The 22,992-nt window shown below is 38.2% G+C and overlaps 1 protein-coding gene across 2 annotated transcripts in view; it reads left to right on the forward strand.

The window, feature by feature from the left end:
- The window catches only part of CDC73 (cell division cycle 73), a 102,492-nt gene extending 87,662 nt beyond the window's left edge, over window positions 1-14,830 (forward strand). The window contains exons 14-17 of one of the 2 annotated variants that reach the window (XM_062497280.1): window positions 7,344-7,505; window positions 9,237-9,337; window positions 12,443-12,584; window positions 13,408-14,830. In XM_062497280.1, coding sequence (XP_062353264.1) covers window positions 7,344-7,505; window positions 9,237-9,337; window positions 12,443-12,584; window positions 13,408-13,444 — 442 coding nt within the window. In that variant the 3' untranslated portion in view covers window positions 13,445-14,830. The other variant, XM_062497281.1, reaches the window with a different exon arrangement.
- Window positions 14,831-22,992: the final 8,162 nt, after the last annotated feature.

The following is a 22,992-nucleotide window of genomic DNA, read 5'->3' on the forward strand; positions in this document are numbered from 1 at the left end:
TTCAGAAATACTTTGAGAATACTTTTCTGAAACACTGGCTTTTAACATTACAATTCAATGTGCAAGCCATCACAGCACTGATCTAGTTGAGTTATGGAGGGTGTTGTTTGTTGATGTGAGTTTTTATATTTAGGGAAAAAAGCTTACAGGCCCTAGCTTTTATAGCTGTGTAATTTGTGACTTGCTGGCACAGGTGTACCCAGAAAGGAATGAAGCACCTGTGTAGTGGATTGACTGCTGGCTAAAAGTCAGTGCACTCACGAAAATCATCTTCCTCTGCTGTAATTGGAGCAGAGGAGGGGAAAATAACCAGTTAAACTAAAGCTCATGGTGTTGAGGTAAGGATTAGGAGAAAATGCTTTAAGGGCAAAACAGGCTGAAAACTTTAAAGGGTGTAAATAAAACTTTATTAACAGAATTAAAAGGAGAATGGTAAGAACTAAAATAAACCTTTATTTCACCTTTCCTCCCTCCAGCCTCTGTTTCCCACCAACAACATAAAGAGAGAAAACCTGGGATTTTGAGTCAGTTTACCACTTCTAAAGTAAATCTTCCTTCAGTTTGCTCAGGGAGAGGAGTCTCTCCAGCCATGCCACAGGAGACGGTTTCTCATGGTTTTAATTTTCACCAACAGCAGCCTGCCCAGAAATCTGCAGTGGCGAAATCCCCCCACATTTTGGCAATCTTCTCACAACTGCCTCCGTGGGTCACTGGCTTATGGGGTGCAATTTTTTAAGGATGAACTCTTCTAGTATAGAAGCAAAGGTTCTCTTCTTGTGTGTCTGGAAGCAAAGGTTCTGTTCTGTCTCTTAAAGCAAAGTTATCTATCTCTGTTCAAGTCAGATCACGGCTTCCTCCAACATCTGTGTTCTCCAGTTCTCTCCTGGGCTGCGGATGAATGCTGCATCCCCACATAAGCCTTATGAGTTATGGGGAAACAGTCTGGTGTATCAGATTCTCACCTTGGTTTTCAGCTCCGAAACCGGAGCATCCCTTCTCCTTCTTTCCTCTGGCATTTGGCCCCTTCTTCATTGACCTTGCCATTGCCCTGTTGTTTTCTTCTGCCTTCACTTTTGCTTTTCTCTCTGATTAGGGAGAAGATTGGCATTCACAGATTTGTTTGTTCTGGGGTGGAGTTTTTCAGTGCTGAGCAGGTTGATGTGTCCCGGGCCGTGCCCCGGGCAGTTTCCTCTCGCTGTTGGTTATGCGGTCCCTGCCGGGTGCTGCCGCTCCCGGTGTGGATTTTGGCTGTGCCTCTCTAGTTGCCTCAGCAGTGTATCAGTTTTCAGAGCCAGCTGGCTATTGGTTCTGTCAGCTATGAAGGAAGCTGTATCGTTTGTCACAGGGAAAGTCACTTCTGTGGCTGACCCTTTCTCCTCCTCACCAAAAATTCAATTAAGGCAAACCCAGGACAATCGGTCTGTCATGTCTAAGTGCATCTGTGGCAGCAGTCAGGGTTTTCAGCTGTTCTCAGCTCTGCTGGGGCAGAGTTGCAGTCAACTTGCCAAGGCCTGTCCCAAGAGGATGCTCGTGTTTAGAGTGCAATGACCATGATCCAGAACAAACTGAAAAGACGTTTAAGGGTTCAAAGGTTGACGCTGTAGTCGGCCGACATGAAAGAGAAAGGAGAAAAGCAAGGTATGTTAATTAATCAGAAGTCCAATAGCAGAATTCAGAAGAGTGAAATATTAATTTAGCCATGACAGGTCTAGCACTCTTCTGGAAAATATGCCACCTGGCCTGTATTTGTTTGCATTCAGATTGATGGAAGTACTTTGTTCAGGAATGGCTTCAGGGTTTGTTTTTACTTTTAAGGTATGCAGAGTGTAGAACTAGCCTTGATGTAGAGTGTGATTGATAGATATGTAATGGTTTTCCAAGGAAAGAAGAATTAGCTAATTCCTGCCTCTAAGCCAGCACCTTATTTAACTCATTCCCCACTTGCAGCTAAATTTGACAGAAGAGCAGATATTTCAGAGATTCCTTTCACTGACACAACTTTTGGGATAAAGAAATATTGTCCAGGTAGAAAAGACACACCTAAATTCATCTTCCCTCCCTTACTCTTGCTGAGGAAGATGCAGGTGGATTTGCATTTCTTGTATTTCTGGAGATAGTCAGCCTGCTTGTATTTGCCATCAGAGGGGATTGGTGATACAGAAGAAGGACGAGAGACTTTTGGAGCTGAAAGGGTAAGAGCCACTGTAGGGGAGACGGTGAAGAAATGTAGGAGAAAACTGGGAGGATGATACCCCCACGGTGGTTGGGATATGGATATCCCTGAGGCAACAGAGTCTGTGAAGTGTGTGATCATAAAGAATGAGAATTTGGGTTTCATAAATCAACTTTTGTGATTCTGTCCATTTAAATGTTTCTTAAAATAAGGAAAAAAATCGGGTGAAATTAAAGATCTGAAATAGAGATCAAAACTTGAAACCATAGCTGGGAATCTGTCTTTCAGGATATTTTTTGTCTATAATCCTGGATTGAATTTTGTTGTTGTTTTTTTTTTCTTTAAGGAACCGGACTGCAATGCATTGTTACTTTGGATATTAAAAAAAAATTATTTGTGGTATAATTGCCAGATATTTTAGGTTGGTGGTTGTAAAATAAACAGGAGATTGTTCATTCAGTTGTGTGGTAGGACTTAAATTGAATTGCCAAGAACTGAGAGAAACCTATTCATTATACCAAGATTTTTACTAAGCCTTTTCATAGCTCTGTAGCATATTAGTTTTTCATCCCAAATTTGGCTGACATTTGTATGATGCTTAGCTTCTTACTTTATCACTTATGTTAGGCTCTCTTTTAAGGTAGAGAATATGGAAAGCAGGAAAACTATCGTGTAGAAGGAAATACATATGACAAACCCAAAGCATGGCACTGGTTTAAGATTTTAAGATATCTAATTTTTCTATTCAATGTATTTGTTGCAACTTAGATTTTGAAGGGAGAAATTTCTGTATGTGATTGTCATATATACAATTCACCTGCTAGATAATATGCAAATATTGTTGCTAAGTTTTTTTGAAAGGTTACTTTTGTAAGGAGCCAAGTACAAAATAAAGTGAAGAGTTTCTAAAATAGTAAAAAGATAACATTTAATTTAAAATCAGAACTGCAACACGTTCTGGTATGTTGTGACTCTTCTTTAAAATATTTTATCTAATAAATTTTGTTCACTATCTGAATGCAACACTGGATATCACAATTCCTGTGTGAAATTGTGACTCAATGTCAGGCTTTTTGGAGGCAAGGCTTCTGCTTTAAATGGAGTCAAAGTGAAGCAGTAATTCCATCAGGCAGATGAGAATGATTAAATGATGATGATGATGATGATGTGTTTTTATTATGATGATGCTCTTGCTTGTGATACATTAAACCATACGTGGCCAGGCAACTCCCTGGAGATTTATCCAGCTTTGATACTGAGTGAATTACTGGGATAGATTAGACATGATGTAGTGTAAAAAAGCTTCATTCTCTTGCAAAAATAGGTGCCTAAAGCTTTTGATACTGTAATTTAACAAATACTGAGAGGGTGGTAAAAATAAGTCTCCAGTATTGTGATGATCTCAGTTGCGGGTAAGTTGCCTTATTCTCCTTTCATGCATTTTTCAGTGTGCCTGAGCTGGGGGCCAGAAAGTGCTGCTCTACCTCAGTGACAGTGTTTTAAAGGCAGTGCTGCCAGTGGATGTGAGCTTAGAGCAGAGGCAGGAGTAGCTCAGGCAGTTCAGTGGATGGTGTCTGACCAGTTACCTCCCACAATCTGATGTTCAGTGGCTTGCCTGTTACCTTAGGGAAGGGACCTGCTGCCTGGGCAAAGTGCCAGTGCACTATTTTTCATGTGGATAATGATTTTGGCAATTAACAGCGAGGTCTAGGGGCATAAAAGTGCATTCTGAGTAGATATGGATTTTTTTTTTTTAAATCGGGAATATTAATCTGGAGATGCAGCGAGAAAGTGTAAGCTCCTGCACACTCAGGTTTCAGAACCCATTTCTTCTGTATAAAAAGCTGTCAAGTGCAAATGTGTGGTTAAGCCACTGGCTGTAGTATTATATAGTAATATTATAAATAATCTCCAAGAGAAGATGGGATTTTTGGAGTTTAATTCTCCGTTTTCTTACACTTGTATTTTATGTCTGGGTAGTGATGACACAGGCCATATCTATTTATAATCATACAGTAATTTCTACTGGTTCTCAGTTCTTGAGCACATGACTTTTACTGTGCTTACTGAGTCGATGATTCCTGGAAATGCAGGCATATGTTCCATAAACTTTCTGTAAGATGTCCTTTTTTCTTGCACTCCGTGTGTTTATCTGTATGTAAGTTCTTGCTTCAATGCTTGCTTTGTTACACTTGTCTTCTCTGCTGTGCCATTTGAATCTGCTCCTTGATGGTTTTTCCTTAACAAGTTGTCTTTGTGTTGTGTCCTAGAGAATTGCACTCAAAAATTCAGATTTTTTTTTTTCCAGGAAATAAAACTGAAGCCATTTGTCTAGAAGGGACATAAGTGGAGGTGCAAGTGAATGGTGCCTCAATGGCTGTAACAGTTTCTGTCTGAAAAGGACTGAAGGTGCCAAAAACTAGTGCTGAAATGAATTCTTAAACACGGAAACATTTCAAGCAGGGAATGCGAGAGGGGCTGAGGGCAGTGAAGTTGTTACTCTGTAGCACAGCAATATTGCCTCTGCTCTCATTTGGCAGGGCTGCTTTGCTTTCCTGTTTCCATTTAAAATGTGTTTGCTTCCTCACATTTACAAATTAAATTTAAAATGTGACCTTTTAGATCCCTGTTCAGATGAATACTTGATAATCGCTGTAATGCGTGTAGGGCTGTTTGCTTATTATTTACATATTCCCTAAGAGTTTGTTCTTGTTTAATATAGGGGATGGAGAATAACAAAATTCTTCTCAAGCTGCTCACCATTTCGGGTGACCCTGGCTTTTCCTGTAAACAGTGCCAGTTGGATAAAAGGTGTTTGAGGGCTTGTTTCTCTAATTATTTTATTTTAATTTATCTTCATTGTTTTCAGCCCAGATTCCTTTAGTTCTAATGAGTGATGAGAGACCCATTAGTAGTTTTCTTAAAAGCTGAAGGACCACCAAGCAAATCCTAATTTTAGGTTAGAGAGTTTCCTATCAGTCATTGGCAAAGCAAAGCCTGTGGCACATTGGAAGGACAGGCCATTAGGAGTGCTTGTGATAAAGGTGCACCTCACTTTGGAGTTCTTAAATTAGCAAATTGATGAGAAATGAATTCTGGTGTCACATTGGGTGGCTTTTTCCAGTTCAGAATTCAGTTGAATGCCTCTGTGTAGCATGCAATTGTATGTGTCAGTTTGTTGTGATGGATAAAATGTATGTAAATATTAACTGTTTGCTAATTACTTCAGTTATTAGGGAAATTTTTACCTGAACTTCTAAAGAATATGTTCTAGGTGGCCAGTGTCTTCTTTTCTCCCAGTGTCCTGTACAGCTTTTTTTTGTCTGTATTTCCTTTAGAATGATGGTATTTCACATGTATTAGACAGACAAGCAAAATTTAATTTATAGCTCCTCATTTAACACCTGTGATGCTTTTTCTGTATTTGCAGTTCTAGTCAGCTTTAACGCACCATTCATAGTTATTTGCAGGTGTTGAGCTTTTTTTAATTTCCTGTGCAGTTGTGTCAATTGAATGCATTTGGACAAATGTTTCAGAAATTGCTTATGATTTTCTGTTTCTGAAACACTGTTAAATCGTGAGGCGTGTGAGGGGACGTCATCTGTTAATTTACATTGGGAAAGTAAAACACTTTTTAGTCTTTTGGGGTTTTTTTGAGTGGAGGTTTATTGACAATTTTCAACTGCTGCCTTAAAACATGTTTGCTTGCTTGTTTTCTTTCCCCCCAAAATGCCATTTTCTCATTGGATATGCAGTGAAAACTGGTGTTTTCAGTTTGAATGAATAATGAACTTTTCTTCATATTTAATCTTGCATTCTTTTTTCCTGTTTATCCAAAAACAGGAAGGGCAGTCTGCCTGTGAAAGCACATTCAAATTTGGTTTTTAGTATTCAAATAGAAATAAATTGAAGAGAACAAATAAAAATGCTGCGAAGAACTTACCCAAAAAAGGTAGTAAAATGCTCAAAAGCACCATGTGTACTGTAATGAAGAGAAATGTTACCAGCTATGTACTGTGCTTTTAAAATGTACCACAAATCCTCCTGCTAACTACTGCAGTTAAAAGAAACAGAGTTTTATTTTTACCAGAAGCTTTGGCAATGAAATGTCAGCAGCAGATGGGGTTGTAGTGCAGCTGGGTGGTTCTGAACAGAATATTAGGAGAACACAGAGGTCTGAACTCTGTCCTTGTGCTGGCCTGGAAGGTGCTGCTGGTCACATCAGCTTCCCTTTCTGTGGCACACTCCTAGTTCTGTGAACAGCATGACTTTGTTACCTTTCTTTTATCTATCTCAAAATCCACTGAGATTTATCAGTAAAAAGGACCATGCTACTCTCACATTTATGATGCCAATTTTGAGACCTGTTCTGAGTATTTTATTATCACCATAAAGAAGAGGGCCTTGAAATGCAATTGCAATTGTTTTTTAAGGTGAGGGGGTTGAAAGATTAAGGATCTGTAATTAATCAGAGGGAGGAAAGCTGTGTCACATCTTAGCATTAATTTTTGTCATATGGAGGTTATATATGACATGAGGGCCACATTATCTGGGTTTTACAAGCACTTACTCCATCACAGAATCTATTTAGAAAAAAAACCCAAAAAACTGTAGTGTCATGCATCATAGTAACCAGATGAATCATTCATAATGTAAAAATCACCATCCTCCAAAAAAACAAAACCTCACTCAAAACTATTTTTGACCAAAAATCCCAGCTTTCTTGAGAGAATTCTAATTGGTAATAATTCTAATGGATCTAAGAGCTCTTAAAATTTACTCCAGGAAGCAATTGTTTTAATGCCCAGCTTACCCTTGGTCACTAAAAAGAGTTGTCATCACTTTGCAGTTGTGGTCTGGCTCCTCATCTGCACATGTTATTGTCTAAGGCCCCAGATGTCTAAGAATGGGTCAGGCTGTATTTTTGAGGCACGGAGGACCTTTTAGTGTGACTGCTTTTATCATGACTACTTCTGAAATCTTATATTCTTTTGGTGTTCTGAATGAGAACATTCAGATGTTCTGTGGTGGTGGAGACTTGGGATCGTGACAATGAGGTGGCTTCAGTGGCTGCTGTCAATAATGCCAAGTTCTGATAAAACTGTTACTTTCCTGCTGATTCCATCAGATAAATTGCCCTTGTCTACTGAGGGGTTTGTTGTTCCCTCAGGTTTGTACCATCAGATGAGAAGAAGAAGCAGGGCTGTCAACGAGAGAATGAGACTCTAATACAGAGGAGGAAGGACCAGATGCAGCCAGGGGGAACCACAGTCAGTGTCACTGTCCCTTACCGAGTTGTAGACCAACCTCTGAAACTTATGCCACAAGACTGGTAAGAACATTTCTCCTTTACACAATTTCTCACCCAGGATAATGTAGAATTTGGAGGGGAGCAATAAAATCTACTGAAAAGTGAAGATACAGATATAAGGATGGATTTTATTAACTGTGTAGGTGTCTTCAGCTGAAAATAATATGAAACTAAATTAATCTAGAAGATCTTTAAAACTTGCAGCACTTTATATTTTAGCAGTGTGAGCAGCATAACTAATATTGGGTTTGCTGGAAATGTTCCAGAAATTCCAATAGAAATATTCATATTATTGTTCTGGTTTGTGGTAGTGTAACGTGCACGTCACTGAACTGTGATCTGCAAGAAAACCTCTTCTCTCCTGTCTGCTTTCTGAGGGAGGCTCTGTTGGGAAGATACGTTTGCATCAGCATCTGACATGCCAACTTTTTCAGTAGTTAAAGAAAGAAAATACATCAGACAGTGAAGACTGAACTGTGATTCCACTATTGGAATCTGACTTCTGACGGAAGAGCCCTAGTTGCAGAAAAGGAATTGTAGATAGTTTTTTACTTTTATGAAAAAAAAAAAAAAAAGGAAATGGATTATTTGGTCTGTAGGCCATTTTTAAAGGCTATGAAAAATAACTCACTTTGAACAGAAAAACTCTGGAGAAGCATTTCTGTTGTTGTTTGACGTCTTTTTGTTATTTGATGACATGCATTAATGCAGCATTTTTACTTCCTCCTCACAAGTGAGAACATCTGGGACGTGGACAATGATATACTTGGTGGTTTTGTAATTTCCAAATTAGATTTTAATGGAATACTTTGACAAGGTTCTGTTCCTAATAAATTATTCTATGTATTTAGAACTTGAACTAATCAGAAATCAGTGCATATAAAATTCTGAATATTAAATAGCGCTTAAAATGATCAAACCTTTAAGAACCCTCTAAACTTCTTTCTAAAGTACTTCTGACCAAAGACAAGAAATGGTGTGTGGTTTTTTTTTATCTTGGTTTTACACAAGGAAGCCATTATAAAACCTGCAAAAAGCCCCTCAGACTGCAAAACTTCAGCTTGATTATTCTTTTTGATTTGGATTTAGTGGATTTAATGATAAATTAAACCTGGGGGATTAGAGAGGTAAATTATTTGTTGTGGTAAGTAGGAACCATGGTTGGATGATGTAAATGTTCAAGAGAAAGACAGACCATGTGTGGCGAGGTCATTTATTCTCAAAGGTGGGGTTTTTAAAATTTTACTAATGCAAAAGCTTAATCTTAATCACAAATTTATTTTCTTAGACCACAGGTAATGGTTGTGTACTCTTAAAGTAGCTGAAATTTCACTTGCTGAAGTTTAGCAGCTGTTGCTTCTCACTAGTTTTCAGCCTGGAAGTCAGCAGTGTTGAGAATAAAGTCTTCTGAATCTGCACATCTCAGTTTCAAGTGCTGTTTGCAGAAGATATCTCTGAAAATGTTGGGGCACTTTTCAAAAGCAATGTAATGATGGCACAAATAAACACTGACTTCTAAACATTGTAACCTGAGAAACTGAGCTGCCTTCTGCAAAGGGACATGGCTGAAAGCCCAGAGGAACCACAGAAATGTTTTCTTTCCTACAAGAGGAAAAGCAATCGTGCTGGAGGTGTGGTTGTTAAATGTTGCCTCCATACAAGAAGCAGCTATGCTAAGGCACAGTGCCTGTTTAGGACAGCAGGTCACTGAAATGTTCCAGGTGTCCATGTCCATCCCTCTGTGTGTTCCAGGGACCGTGTGGTGGCCGTGTTTGTCCAGGGTCCTGCCTGGCAGTTCAAGGGCTGGCCTTGGCTCCTGCCCGATGGATCTCCTGTTGATATCTTTGCAAAAAGTAAGGGATTCATTTTGTTCCTTGGTTTTGGGGTTTCTTTTAAGGTGTTTATGTTCAGAACAGAGTGCTGCCAAAGTGCTGTTGGGCGCAGGTGGCTGAGCAGACTTTGAGCTTTGGTCTCCTCACAATGCCAAATATTCCCATACCCTTTGCGGTTTGTTCTGCTCTGATCTGTGGAAGCTCATGGAAATCTTCTCAGAGCTGTCAGCTGCAAGAGTCACAAATAGCTGGTGTACAAATCTGCTTTCCAGTCTTCTAAAAAAAGGGTGAACAGACAATGCGTATTCCAACAATTCATAGATAACAGGTTTACAGGCTGTCTTCACATTCCAGTGCTATTTTGAAGAGAGGATTAATCACCTAGTGTGCCTCTCAGAAAGCATTGAAAATATGATCTGGTGTCTGACAAAAACGTCAGAGTTTTAAAAAGTTTTAAGTTTAAAGTGAGCTAGATGTTAGCATTGTATAGATCTGAGCAGGTTTTTTGAGTCCCCACAACTGTGGTTCTTTGAGGCACTTCTCTGGCACAGGTCACCCATCTGACAGAGAGGAGGGCTAATATCTAAGGAATCTGTCAGCTTTGCTTCTCTGTTGCTTCAGTTTGGAGTTGCCTTAGAAAACAGACCTTTTGGTGGTGTTCTATGGTTTCAGATTGTTTTAAGAAAGGCTGAAGCAACAGAACATATATACACCTACACACACACACACACACACAAAACCTCCAAAACCATACAAAAGGCAGCAGACCCAAACCCACCTTAGTTCAGTTCTGTCATTCTGCAGTCAGTGTGATGAGGAAATGGGTCTGATCAGGTTTGGTGTGCCCCTCTTTGGTATGTGACCAAGAATCTGGAAAGAGAACTTTGATGAGCAGCAAGGAAAAAAACTCAGGTGGGACAGAAAACTAGGGATGGGTCTGTGAACAAGAAAATAGAATGAGCCACTTAAAGGGGGGATTGAGAAGGAGCAGGGAAAGAGAGAAAGAGCCTGAAATTAATTGTGAAGATAAAACTATGCCACAGGAGAGAGTTTAAAAAAAGAGACTAATGAAAGAAGGAAATAGCACTTAAAAATAAAGATCCTGAGAAAATGGCAATTGTGAAAAGGAAAACCAAGAAAAATGCAGTGCAATATTGAAGGTCTAGCTAGCAGTTACATGCTGCTTCCTAATAATTTTATCATTTTTATATATACATGTATGGAGAGTCAGAGGAATTGTTCTGACTTGCTTTAGCATTCCTGGTCTCATGCCAAAAGATCACAATCACAGCATGCACAGTTCAGGCCGAAGGTGTACAGATTCTTATGTTTTTCAAGTGAAAAAGGGATATCTGGTCTTGATTCAAATGGAATTGAAATGGATCTTCAATTTAGAAATCCATTCCTTCAAAGCATGGTATTTTAAAAATATTTTCCTGATAAAAGTGTATTTCTAGAACTGTCCCTAGGGACTTTACTCACCCCTCAAATGAAAACAGGTAAATTAAGGGAGCACAGACAGCGTCAGTCAAGTTTTATTCTATTTTTACCTGAAGCTATTGTTTTGCCATATTTATGGTTCTCAGTAGTCTTCACAAATGTAGTTTCTGGGTTTTGCAGTTGTTCATTGTTTCATCTGCGGTTTGCATTTTTTCTTCTATGTCTCTGGGTCTGTTGTGGTTACCATGTCTTCAGGGCTTGTCACTGTCTTGAAAAACAAGCAGGTAGCTTACCAGAAAGAACTGCTCAATAAAATGTGTACTGGGCCAGAGCCTGCCAAACTGGTTTCATTTAATCAATTGCTTTGTCACAGAACATTTCATTAGCTGAGTCTCTAAAGCTATGCTCCTTAGTTTTCCTTATGCATGGCCTCCTGGCTATTTCATATTCACGTACCAAACCAGCCTAATTTCACATTTACAAGTGAATGTTTGCGATGAAGTTTTGAATGCTGTCAGTTTTATGAACAAGTACTTAATTTTGACTACCATTTTAAAGGTGTTCCTCCCAGAGCACATCAGTGAGCTTTAATAGTGATTTGTTTCAGGTTCAGAAGTGGATCCACTTGTGCTTAGTAACATTTAACTTGAATTCAGAGACTGTCAGGTGTTGATGGAGTTTTCTGTAAATGCATGGCCCTGGTATATCTTCATTGTTTTTTCTGAAGTTACATGAATACATGCAATAATGTATAGCAGAGATAATGTATATGTATTCTTAATCACAAAGCTTGGAAATTTATCTGGCAGAGATACAAGTCAGATGATAATTTCTTTAGTTTGTCAACAAAAATATGGTAATTTCACATACCAGCCTTTTAGGAAGCTCCTAGAAGGATCTGGAAAAGAGAACTGATTTTGTGGAAGACAAAATTAAGAGTGTGGTATCTGAAGAAGATACAGCCACGGCATTAAAAATAACTTTTCCACAAGACTGATGGCTTGTTTTACTTTTCCAGTACAACTAAAATCATCAGATTGAGTTACCAGATAGGAATTATGCAAGTCTTAAATACGTTGGTTTTAATGCTCACTGTGCAAAAGCTTAGGCTTTACATATTTAACATGTGACAATACTTCCCAAGAGAAAAACAACAATTCATTAATTTTATCATTTTTAACTGAGTACTATATCAGTGGAAATAGGCAGTTACTAAATTTCTCAGAATGCTTTATGCAGCATTTGGGGATTACCTGGCATTCTGCTATCAATCTTCTAGAGATTCTTTTAGGAGGTAGCCAGGTTTCCTACTCAAAGGTCTCAGAAATACTTAATTATTATTATTTTTAACTCTTTCACAGTTCAGAGATTTTCAGAAAGAACTTCTTTGTTTCTCGAAGAGAATGTACTTGAACTGGCAGTGTGTTTCTGCTGTTCCCTTGGAATCTGTGCATCTAAAAGTAGGGGCTGCCCTTTCCCTTCACCCTGGAATAGCCTGAGAGCCACTGACCTCTATATTTAACTGTGCCCATTAGTGAGTAGTTGACTTCTTTGGATTATGGGTTTGTTAATTTTACTCTCAGGCTTCATTCTGAAAAAGGAAGAGTGGGGTGGGAATTTTCTTTGGCCAGTAAAGAAACACTAAAGTCTTCATGTTTGTACCAAATGCCTTCCTGTTTGCTGTAGTTAAAGCTTTTCATCTCAAATACGATGAAGTGCGCCTGGATCCCAATGTACAGAAATGGGATGTAACAGTGTTAGAGCTCAGCTACCACAAAAGGCACTTGGACAGGCCAGTATTCCTACGCTTCTGGGAAACTTTGGACAGGTATGTTTCCTGCTGAAAGTCCTTGATGTTCATGCTTCTGTGGTTTTTGTGGGAATTAAGAGTTCTGGATACCAGGGAATTGTTTACAACTTAAGGCATCTGGACAGTGTTTTAGCTTGGAAATACTGCTTGTTTTGATCTTCCCTGATGATACAGTTAATAAAACGTAGTGGTATATGTTTGCAGATTGTAAATAATAATCTCCAAAGTGTGGATTTAAAGGAAGGGTAGTTACCATTAATCACTGATTAGTTCCATGGTCCCCAACTTGTGACTCTGATTCTCTGGGTCAGAACCCTCCCGAAGGGGAAGTTCACTGCAATACCTTGTTCATGGTGTAAAGAGGCAACTTTATTTTTATGAAGCAGTTGAAGAAATATTGAGGGAAGGGAGAAACCCGTGCATTTCACAAATGTTTAATTTTTTTCATGTTGATTCACAGCAAGCTGCTTGAATGATTGAGTGAAAAAGAAAAATCCTGTGGGAATTGTCAAAATAATTCCAATCATCAAACTTTCTGTGGCTTTAAAAGTCTCAGATGAACAATATATCTGAACTTCCAGAACGAGCTAGTCCTTACAACAGTCTTTCAATGTTAGAGGTCATGCAGTGCCTTGAAAACTGAGTTTTCTTTGAGGCAAGGCTGTAGCTGGCTGTTATTTAATGGAACAAGTCCTGTGCATAACATATTGCATCTCTTTGGCATCTTTCTAATTCCCTAAGAATTCTCTTTTAACAATGCCTGTGCATTTTATTCCTGTGAGTGAAACTCCTATAAATGCCACAAGGGTAGTAATGCTGTCTTCTGTTAATTTTTTTTCAGGTATATGGTAAAGCACAAATCTCACTTGAGATTCTGAATCCTTCAGCGGCCATTTATTTCCTGAAGTATGTATTGAAAAAAATGGAAGGGGCTCCAGTTTGGAGACCAGAGCTCGCACTATATATGTCAAGAACTTTACAAATGAGGAAGGGTCACAGTTTAAACTTTTTATAAAATCTTATTTGGATGATTCATGCTATGGCAGGTTGATACCTGTTGTTATTCAGAAGCAAAGGGGTTTTGCTTAAAACTATTTTTTTAATGTTGTTAGCCTTCTAGTCTGCAATCCAAATTGTATATTTTGATAGCAGCAGTTTCTTCTCTGTTTTGTTAAATTAGCCACATTTTTAAATAATGTGTTTTGTTCCTGAGTAGATAATAGCTGGATCTCCACAGCAGGTTCCCCATGTGTGTGTGCGTGTGTGCGTGTGCGCATGGGTGTGTGTAAATAAATGTGTGGGTGTGTCTGTAGATACAGTGTACAAAAAAGTTATAGACACACTGAGCACACATAGGTGTTTCCAGGCTTTTTAAACCACTTAGCTTCTGAGCTTAGTTTGGGGTTTCTTTGCTTACTGTTTCACTTACTGAAAATACTTTGTTGTGATATAACATTTTAGTCAGTAGGACTTGCAAACTGAGCAAAGTGGAATTTGTTTTCGATAAATCAAAATGTCAACCTGTATATGTATATTCTGTCAGTCTTTGTTGAAAAAGGGAAGATCAAAAATCGAATAACACTTTTTTTGGATTTATAATGTCCCAGTTTAGTAAATCTTTAAACTTTATTATAGGCATACCTTCAAGTCATGTTAACTTTAAATTCCCATTCTCCACACACGTCTCTTTCTTCAAACTGAAAGTATGCATGTGTACATTCCCATCTAGAAAATACTTTTGCATATGAGTCTAAGTGTTACCTAGATTAAATGATGAATAGAGGAGGAGTGAGTTGAAATGTTTTCTTTTTTTCCTGGAGCAGCCACCGCAAGGAATAAATAATTTTAACTTTTTTGCATTTTTACCTCTAATGCTGTTTTCTCGTGAAAAAAGTAGCCCGGACTGTCTACAGGAGTTGTAATTTTCTGAGCTGAGTGGCTAATAAGGCCTCGTAAGAGTCCTGCATTGGAATGGAAAATCAGCCTTCTCCAATTACCAAAGAACAGATTTGCTTCATCTACAGCGTGAGGCCAGAGGATCCTGGTGTTTGTACCAATTTACAGCATCTCTGTATCTATGGAATAACATTAAGTTGATGTTGCATAACAGTGAATGTAGAGAATGATCAAATACTGTACACCTGCATGATTTTTTTTCTGGGATAGAAAATACATGTTTATATTCCTGCTCTTGAAATTCCAAACCATGTTTTTTTAATATACTTTACATTTAAGGTTTGACAAAAATAAAATGTTCTACCTATTCTGTTTTGGTTTTTATTTGATGTTAACTTCATTTTTAATAAAACCCAAAGTCACATATCCATAAGAGATTTTTAAAACTATGCCTTAAGTTTATGAAGACTGTGAGGTGACTTTTAGCTGTGTGTTTCCATCCCTGCTATATTGAGACTGTATTTTCAAATGTTCTTAATGGAAATGTAAATTCAAATGATCTTAATGGAAATGTAAAACCTCCAACCACCAAAACAACTCCCCATGAATCCCAAGATAAGAAGCAGCTGACCCTGGATTGTGGAATGAATTCAGCATGGTGACTGGGAAGAGTGGGCACTACAGAACTACTGGGATGTCTCCTGTTTGTGTGGGCAGTTGGGCAGTACCCTGTTACCATGCTTTCCCTGTACCTAAAATTACTGGAAATGTGTCCATGTCATACTAGAGCTGGCTGAAACATCAAGTACTTGGTTTTAACCTGTACTGGACAGAGCAAAGCTGTCATGGCTTCTTCCAACACAGCAGCTGCTACCACGAGCAAGTGGCTCAATTTACAGTTCACTTCTGCTTTTAAATGTTTTAAAGATGCTTCTAGGCTGTCAACTTGAAAAGCAGATTTTGGAGAAGTGTGTGCTTCACATGCAGTGTGATATGCAGACCATAGAGTGGGTTTGTAAGGGTCAGTTATCTTTTCTGTGTCCTGTACTTCATTTGTGTTCTCAATCCCAGATCCAGTATTTGTATACAGGAGATGGCTTGGTTTCGAAGTAGATTTATGTATTTATTGCCAGTTAACTCCTCTGAAACTACTGAAGTTACATGGATGTAGAATGGGCAGGAGAGCGGCATCCATGAAATCTTTGTGTGACCTGTGTTGTATTTTATGGGTTGAGGACAGACCTTTAACATCTTAGAATTTTGTACTGGCAAGTAGTTTGTGACCCAAGTTATACAATATGTATTTGTGAAGGAACTGGCACCTGATTGTGCATATTTTTGTCAGTCATAAAAGTAGCGGTGTTTATAAAATGAGCCATTTTGCAATCAGATTCCTGCTGACATTATTGGAAGTTTAATTAGGTTGTCAGAATAGCATTCCTGCTGCCCTCATAAATAACTGCACATAGATTATGAAACTACTTGGACTTAAAAATTTAGCCTTACAGCAGCATTTTGCAACACAGCTGGAATTTTAGACACTTATGCTTAATTTATCTACATGTTAATGTAGAGTAATAAAGAAAATTGATACTATGAAGTGGGGAAGCTGGAGGAGCAGACATCTGTTTTACTGAGCTGCTTTCTTATTGCTGAGCAAATTTGATGCACTACTTAGAGGTGTATAAAGTGTGTAAATTGTATTCAATTAAAATGTACAACTGTAGCTGAGCTACTTCCCTGACTGCAGTTTATTGAACATGGAATGACATGAGCATGAGAGTCACCTATCAAATTGGCTGTTCCTGTTACACACCTTCAGTGTCATAACTGCACTGTTTCATAAGTATGGGATGAGTGAGGTGAAGCTTGGTGAGTTGAGAACTGGTTTAAAGTCTGTTACTGGGCTCACATACTGTCAGCAGGTGATAATTGCTTTCAGTAACAGGGTTAGTGGGGCCAGTAGTTGTGCCTGAAGTAATGATTTTATATTAAAAACTTAAATACCTGTGATTTATACTATCTGAGCTTTTGAATGTTAGCCTGAACAAAGCAGACAAAAGGGGAATTTTTTTTCTATGGTAAAATAGGGCAACTGCAGAGACTTGCATACCTGAAGAAATTGCAGCATCCTCAGCTGAGTAGGCTCAGCTATTTAGTTATTACCTGGAAATTTTTTTTGGAAGATGGTTTTTACAAATAGGTACTAAAGTCAGTGTTTGAGCTAGGCAATTTATGGAACTGTTCTGCTCTGCTGTAAACCTTTTTATGTCTGAATTCAGAAGAAAATGTAGATAACAAATGGTGTGCTAAGTTGCCCTTCATCATAAGTTAAACTATTATGTTAAATTTGACAGCAAATTTGGAACAGCAAATTTGTTTTTGGCTTTCATTTGCTGTGCAGTTGATGTATAAAATATTGCCATTTTCTACAGGGACATGCAAAAGTAAGTTTTATTAAGCCTTTATTCTTTTGCTGGTGAAATATGCATTTAGTTGCTAATTCTTGCAAACACTGTACTGAAGGAAAAAAAAGGAGCTTAAAATTAATGGCTTAGTGGTTTTAAAATTTAATATCATGAATGCATTTTAATTCAAATGCCATAACTAATGCCAAGTACTTTATTAGAGCAATGTGTTCATGAAAAATTAAAATCCCTGCCTGAAGAAACTGCTGGCCAAGTAGGTTACAGTTCAGCTAATGTGTGAAAAAATGTACCACAAACTGGAATCTCCAAATGTCATGTCTTGAGTTGCTCATTTGTAACTGAATGGTTTTTTTTTGAGAGGTGGCAGTTGTGCTTCCTTTGCTGCACGGTTGCTTACTTCAATCACAGCTGTATAATTTCCTGTCGTAGGTTTGGGTTTACATTGAGACTGCACAACACCAGGGTTCTGAGGCAGGGACAGAAAACAGATCACAGGATGGAGCTGTTGGAGTGGAGCTCAGGCACTTGGCAAGGATAGAGATGGTGTTTGATGGGTCTGTGATCCAGTGGGTAACACCTGATGGTCCTTGTGGATCCTTCCAACTCAGCACATTCTGTGGTTGTTCAGCTGTCATTGGCTTCTCTCGGGATCATTCTTCTCAGTGATCTCAGTGATGCTATCATAGAGGGCAGGTTTGAGAATGAGATCTAATCCAGCACAATCTCTTGGTGGGTAGCACACAGTGGCAGGCCGTGCATCCAGACTTTTATTGTGCTATTTTTTCTTTAAACAAGAATTTTATAATTTTTAGAGTAAGAATGCAAATGCGAAAAACAGTCTCAAATGATTCAAACTTTATTGCAGATACTAGTTCACATGTAAAAATGAAAGAGATGAGGTGGTACAGAAAATGTGTAAGAAAAATAACTTAGTGTCTGTTTTTTTTTCCATCTGTAAATTTTTTGGTGTATTTCAAATGCAGAAATACTATTTACTTGCTTCACAAGGTTCCTGCATGCATCACTGGAAACTGTCAGAGGTAAATCTTCAGCTGCAGTTGCTTGAAAGTTTGTAGATTTTATGAGTGTGTGGGTTATAAGTTCTGGCCTTATAGTGCCAGTAGGCACAAACTTTTAATAGTGGTTTTGAAGGTTGAAATTCAAATGAAATCTCAACCCTATGGGAACAGCTATTGAGTGACAGAGAAAACAAACTTCCCATGAGACTAAACCTTTACACTATGAACTAACTGTTATAAGCGTGATTTAATAGACTGTTAAATTTAAATTTTTGGAACTGTCTTGTCACATGACCTATTATTTAAGGTCTGAACTATATCAGTGATGTTTTTTACAGAGTTATAGTTCAGCATTAGATCAAGTCCAGCTTTTGAAAATTCCTAGGAAAAATATCTTGCGGACTTTAAAAGGTGGGACGTCTTTGTAATTGCAGCAGTCAGCTCTGAAAGAAGCAGCAAAGCATGTTTCTCATGTTCCTATCAGTAAAGACCAAACCTGTAGTTTCATAACACTGAATGTATTTTATTGATGAAATAGGATGTAAAAAATACCTTAAAGAAACAGCTTCTAATGTTTCACTTGTTCCTTCCCTCTTGAAATCCTTTCCAGAGGCCTGTCCAGCCACCCTTCTGCTTCCCTGACTGGTTTTTCCTGCTTTGTTTCTGCCAGACAGACTGTTCCCTAACCCATGGTCTTTCTATGTAAGCACACCTTTAGAAATGATTCCTCTGCCCTATTGGGGCACAGACAGGGCAGTGGAAGCACAAGAAGCACAAACTTCTCCCTATTGTGTCTTAAAGCTGTTTACAAACTAAAAAATCCCAAACAAACAAAAACCTTAAAACTGGTAAAAATGCATGTATAACCTACTGAATATTTCATCCTGCTTCTTTCTAGTTTAGTTTTGACCTGTAGCAATGTAGCTTTGAAGTTTTGAACATAAAAATACTGAAGGCATACTAGTCGTTAGTATTTCCTTAATTACTGGTACGTCACTTAATTATTCTCCAAGGACCTTTAACTGCAGAGTTCTCCCTGTTACTGCAGATCCATCTTGGGTTCAGAATGATTGTCCCGAGTTCCACTGAGTCATTCTTAACCTGAGACCGAGTGAAATCCAAACATTTAATTACCTGGCAGCCTTTGTTTACAGCTGGCAAAGGGTGTGAGGAGCATCACACTGGTTTTGTTATAGATTTTGTGAGGCTGTTCAAATAAAAAAATTATGAGCAGTGGAAAACTAAAAATTTGATACTTGTTTTTCAGATGCTACTCAAGTCTTATAATAGAGCTATTTACAATTGAGAAAGAATTATGAGATGACCACAGCAACTAATGCTAATCCCAAGAGCAGAAAGTGTGGATTTGATGGTTTTCCAGGGCTAGGAGTTACCAGTGAATTTTGTAGCATGCCCTTAAAAAGTTCAGATGGTCACAGAAAAAGAGGGTGTGGCTGAACAGCTCCTCAGCAGCTGGGTCTGTGTGTGTAGTGGGACATCTGGGCTGAACCCCTCTTCAGCTGGTGTCCATACTTGGATTGCAAATTTCACTGGAAACAGGACGTCTTTTTATTCTGTAATAAAACTTGTAGGAAAGAGCCCATGTTTTATGCACAATGGAAGCAATTAGTCTGGTTGCTGAAAAGTTGTTAAAAAGGTAACAAAGGGATTAAAGATTAAAACCAAAATAACAAAAAAAAGAAGAAAATAATCCCACAACCTGCAAAAACCACCCAACAACAAAATAAAAAACCCCAAAATACTGGCAAACCCAAACAACATAGAAATTATTAAACTGAAATGCATTTGGAACAATGCTCTGTGAAGTCTCTATACAATAGATTTATTCTTTGTGGATTAATACCCTAAATTATATTCCAAATAATCCTGTTTTACCTTTGTCAAGTTGACTGATCCACAAATTCACTCACTGGTGTAAAATTCCTCTTGAATTTTATTTTGACTTCATATTGGATTTTTCTGGCTTTGGTCAGTAGCTATTGGTCTGTTCATCTTGCCTTTTCTTTCACCCAAGTATCAAGGCAGCTGGATTATCTTGTAAGTACAGAATTGAGTAAATTAAAAAGTTAATTTTCTGTTTATGTATATGTACATTAATGTTCTACTGAGAAATATGCATCCATCATGATGCACATTGTCATTTTTTTATACCATGACTTTTATAATGTACCAAAATTAAAGTATGGTATTCTCCATGTGTTAATTCATTTCAGAACACAGTTGACACTTGGCCATACAGCCTGAGACAATAATCAATACCTTAAGCTACATAAGAAATCATAGGTAAGGAGAACTCTGCATTTAGTAATTTCCCTCTCAGGGGCTTGTTTTTACACTGATACAGACTGAAGGTCATTTCCAAGAGCAGTAAATAGCCTTTGAGAATTTCAGGATAATAAAGTCTGCCAGAAGTCTTCAAAATGCATGGAATATGTCAGGGATTTACCCATTTGATATGAGATGTGAAGTGTCAAGCAGGTGTCTTCAAAACAATCTCATCTGTCACATGTCAAGTCTGCAGAATGGTAATAAATTCACCATCACTGGCCCAACAATTCTTTGTGCAACATATTTTTTAATGCTTCTCACCTTATACCCTGAAATTGTGATTTGTACAGGTGTTTTTTCTGGGATTAATATCTTCAGGTGTGTTACCAGTCACATCAGGGGAGGGGTCAGGTGTAAATATTTTCTAATTTTTAACTTCTTAATAACCATTATCTCTTGAAACAGGAATTGTGTCCAGTGCAGGTAGCAGTATGTCTGGGAAGAGTTGCTTAATTGAAAAACAGGAAAATAAGTGGGTTGTGGTCATTGCTTGATTCAGGGGGCACTGTAATCCAAGTGTTTAGGAATGCATCATTCCCACACTGCCTCAACCCGTAGCCAGGGTTTCTTACCTCCTGTCCAGTGCTATTTCACAGCATTTACTTCCCGTAGTTGTCGCAGTCTCTCCCATCTACTGTATTGCAGTACCTGCCCACTTTCTGTAAAAATAACTTAGCTGGCCAGAACTGTATTGCTAACCTTATAAACAGTCGTGGGCCATCTCATATTCATGTCAAATATTTTTCTATAGTAGTAAAAGATGATAAAAAGTTGATATCTGAAATACAGAGATAAATGTCTGGTTTTCTTTAATGCAGCTCTTAACGTTCCGTGCCACACTTAGCAATGCAGTGGATGGCGTTTTCTGTAGACTAAAAGACTCCTTAAAACCAGCAATAACCTTGAAGCTTTTAGCATCCAGACAGAGAAATGGGGGTTCTGCTGTGTCATAAAATGATGATAAGGTGAGGAGGCTCAGGACCATCAAAGGAGTCGTATTTCTACAGTGCCCACAGGCAGCCATGATTTATCATAGCTTAACTTTATTTTGCTGTGGTTTTATGCTCTGGAGGTTAGATGAAGTCATCAGTAGATTCTCTGTAATATGTCAGAAAAAGTCCGTATGCGAACTTTTAGGTTAAGATTTACAAGCTAAAAAAAGATACAATTTTTTTCATCATGCCATGGCCTTTATTAGAATGTGCAACTGAAACAATCTTAATTAAATGGTTGTCTGACTCAGCTAACTATTGCATCCTTCTCCCTGGGCAAGCTAGCTGACCCTGCAAAACATAATTTAGGTCATGAGGTAAATTGACACAGCTTTTACATTAGCTGAGTATGGAGCTAATAACTGCTAAAGACAGCAGCTTTTCTATTATTGGAAATTGATCACAATGTAAAAAAATTCGTTGAGTATTTTATGTTAGGAGAAAGCTGCAGGTCCTCAGTGGTGTCAGAAAGCAGCTGCTTGCATGGGACCAGATTAATTTTGCATCAGCAATGCCATGGCCTGACTGATATAAATGACATTGTAAAGCACTCCTTTTGAGGTGGGTGACTTGGAATCTTTACATTTTTTAGAAATTCAGTGCTTTTGCCCAGTGACACTAGTGTTTGATAACTTTATTTCCCTGTGAAGGTAGCAGGTCCAAGTATTGTATCATATGTGCCTGGAAGGCAGAATTTCTGCCTGCTGACTGCAGGAGAGTGTGAATGATTGCTGTTGACTTACACTTGTAAATGGCATGCCTTGTGCCCTTTGGAAAGACATTCTGTTCTATTAACTTCTACCTTCCTGTGCACCCCTTTTAATTCTAATTACTTGTAGTGACGTGTGCTGCATCTTTCAACAGAATGATAAACCTGATTTACCAAACTTGCAGGGTAAAGTGCAAAGTCTAATATAATTATCTGTGCCATGCAGAGCTAATACGATTTTCCTATAATTTTCCACAGATGTCTTTCTAACTATTATGCTTGTGAGTGAGCATGGAGAAAGAAAATTATTGATTCTAGATCAAGTCTTCCCAGTATTAAACTTAAGTTTCTCTCAAATTAGATGTGGAATGTCTACATAGCATGTAAGCACAGAGAGTGCAAGCAAATTAAGCAGAGAACATCCAGGCTTTCTGTGGGAACATGTTCTTCACCCAAACTGCAGCACCCAATGTGCATCCTTTGAGGCTCACTTTAGATTCTGCATAAAATGGTCAAGAAAAAGCAACATGCGTTTCCTGAAAAAAAAGATGAGTCCATGAAACTTGCTAATTCAGTTGCTGTGGAAGGATCCAAGCCGTCAGGGTAAGTGAACGTCTTGCAGTCTTAGCCTAAAACTTATATTTACCTAGTAGGCTTCATCTTGAGTTTTGGAGGGCCACTTTACACCTCTGATGTAAGCCCTGCTAACTAATGCTTTTGGAGGCTTCTCTGTTGTATAAAACTGTTTTTAAAATGTATATTGTATATTTATATGAAAAATGTAGCTTGTGTATTTAGATGGTCCAGTGTTCTGTTTTCACTTTCAGGGGTAGAGAAATACTTTCTGTTAGTTTTATCTAAGAGAAATGCCATTTGTCTGGGTTGGTTTGTTTATATAGTATGTTTCTCCTGTGTTGACACCCATTTCCTCACTGGGAGAGAAATTACGGGATTTTTTGAAGGGCCAGGGGAAGACTACTGTGTTTTCTAGTACTTAAGAGGTAGCTGAGGAGAAGATGGGCTCTTTCTTCA

This window comes from Cinclus cinclus, chromosome 8, assembly GCF_963662255.1.
Source record: "Cinclus cinclus chromosome 8, bCinCin1.1, whole genome shotgun sequence".
Taxonomy (NCBI): domain Eukaryota; kingdom Metazoa; phylum Chordata; class Aves; order Passeriformes; family Cinclidae; genus Cinclus; species Cinclus cinclus.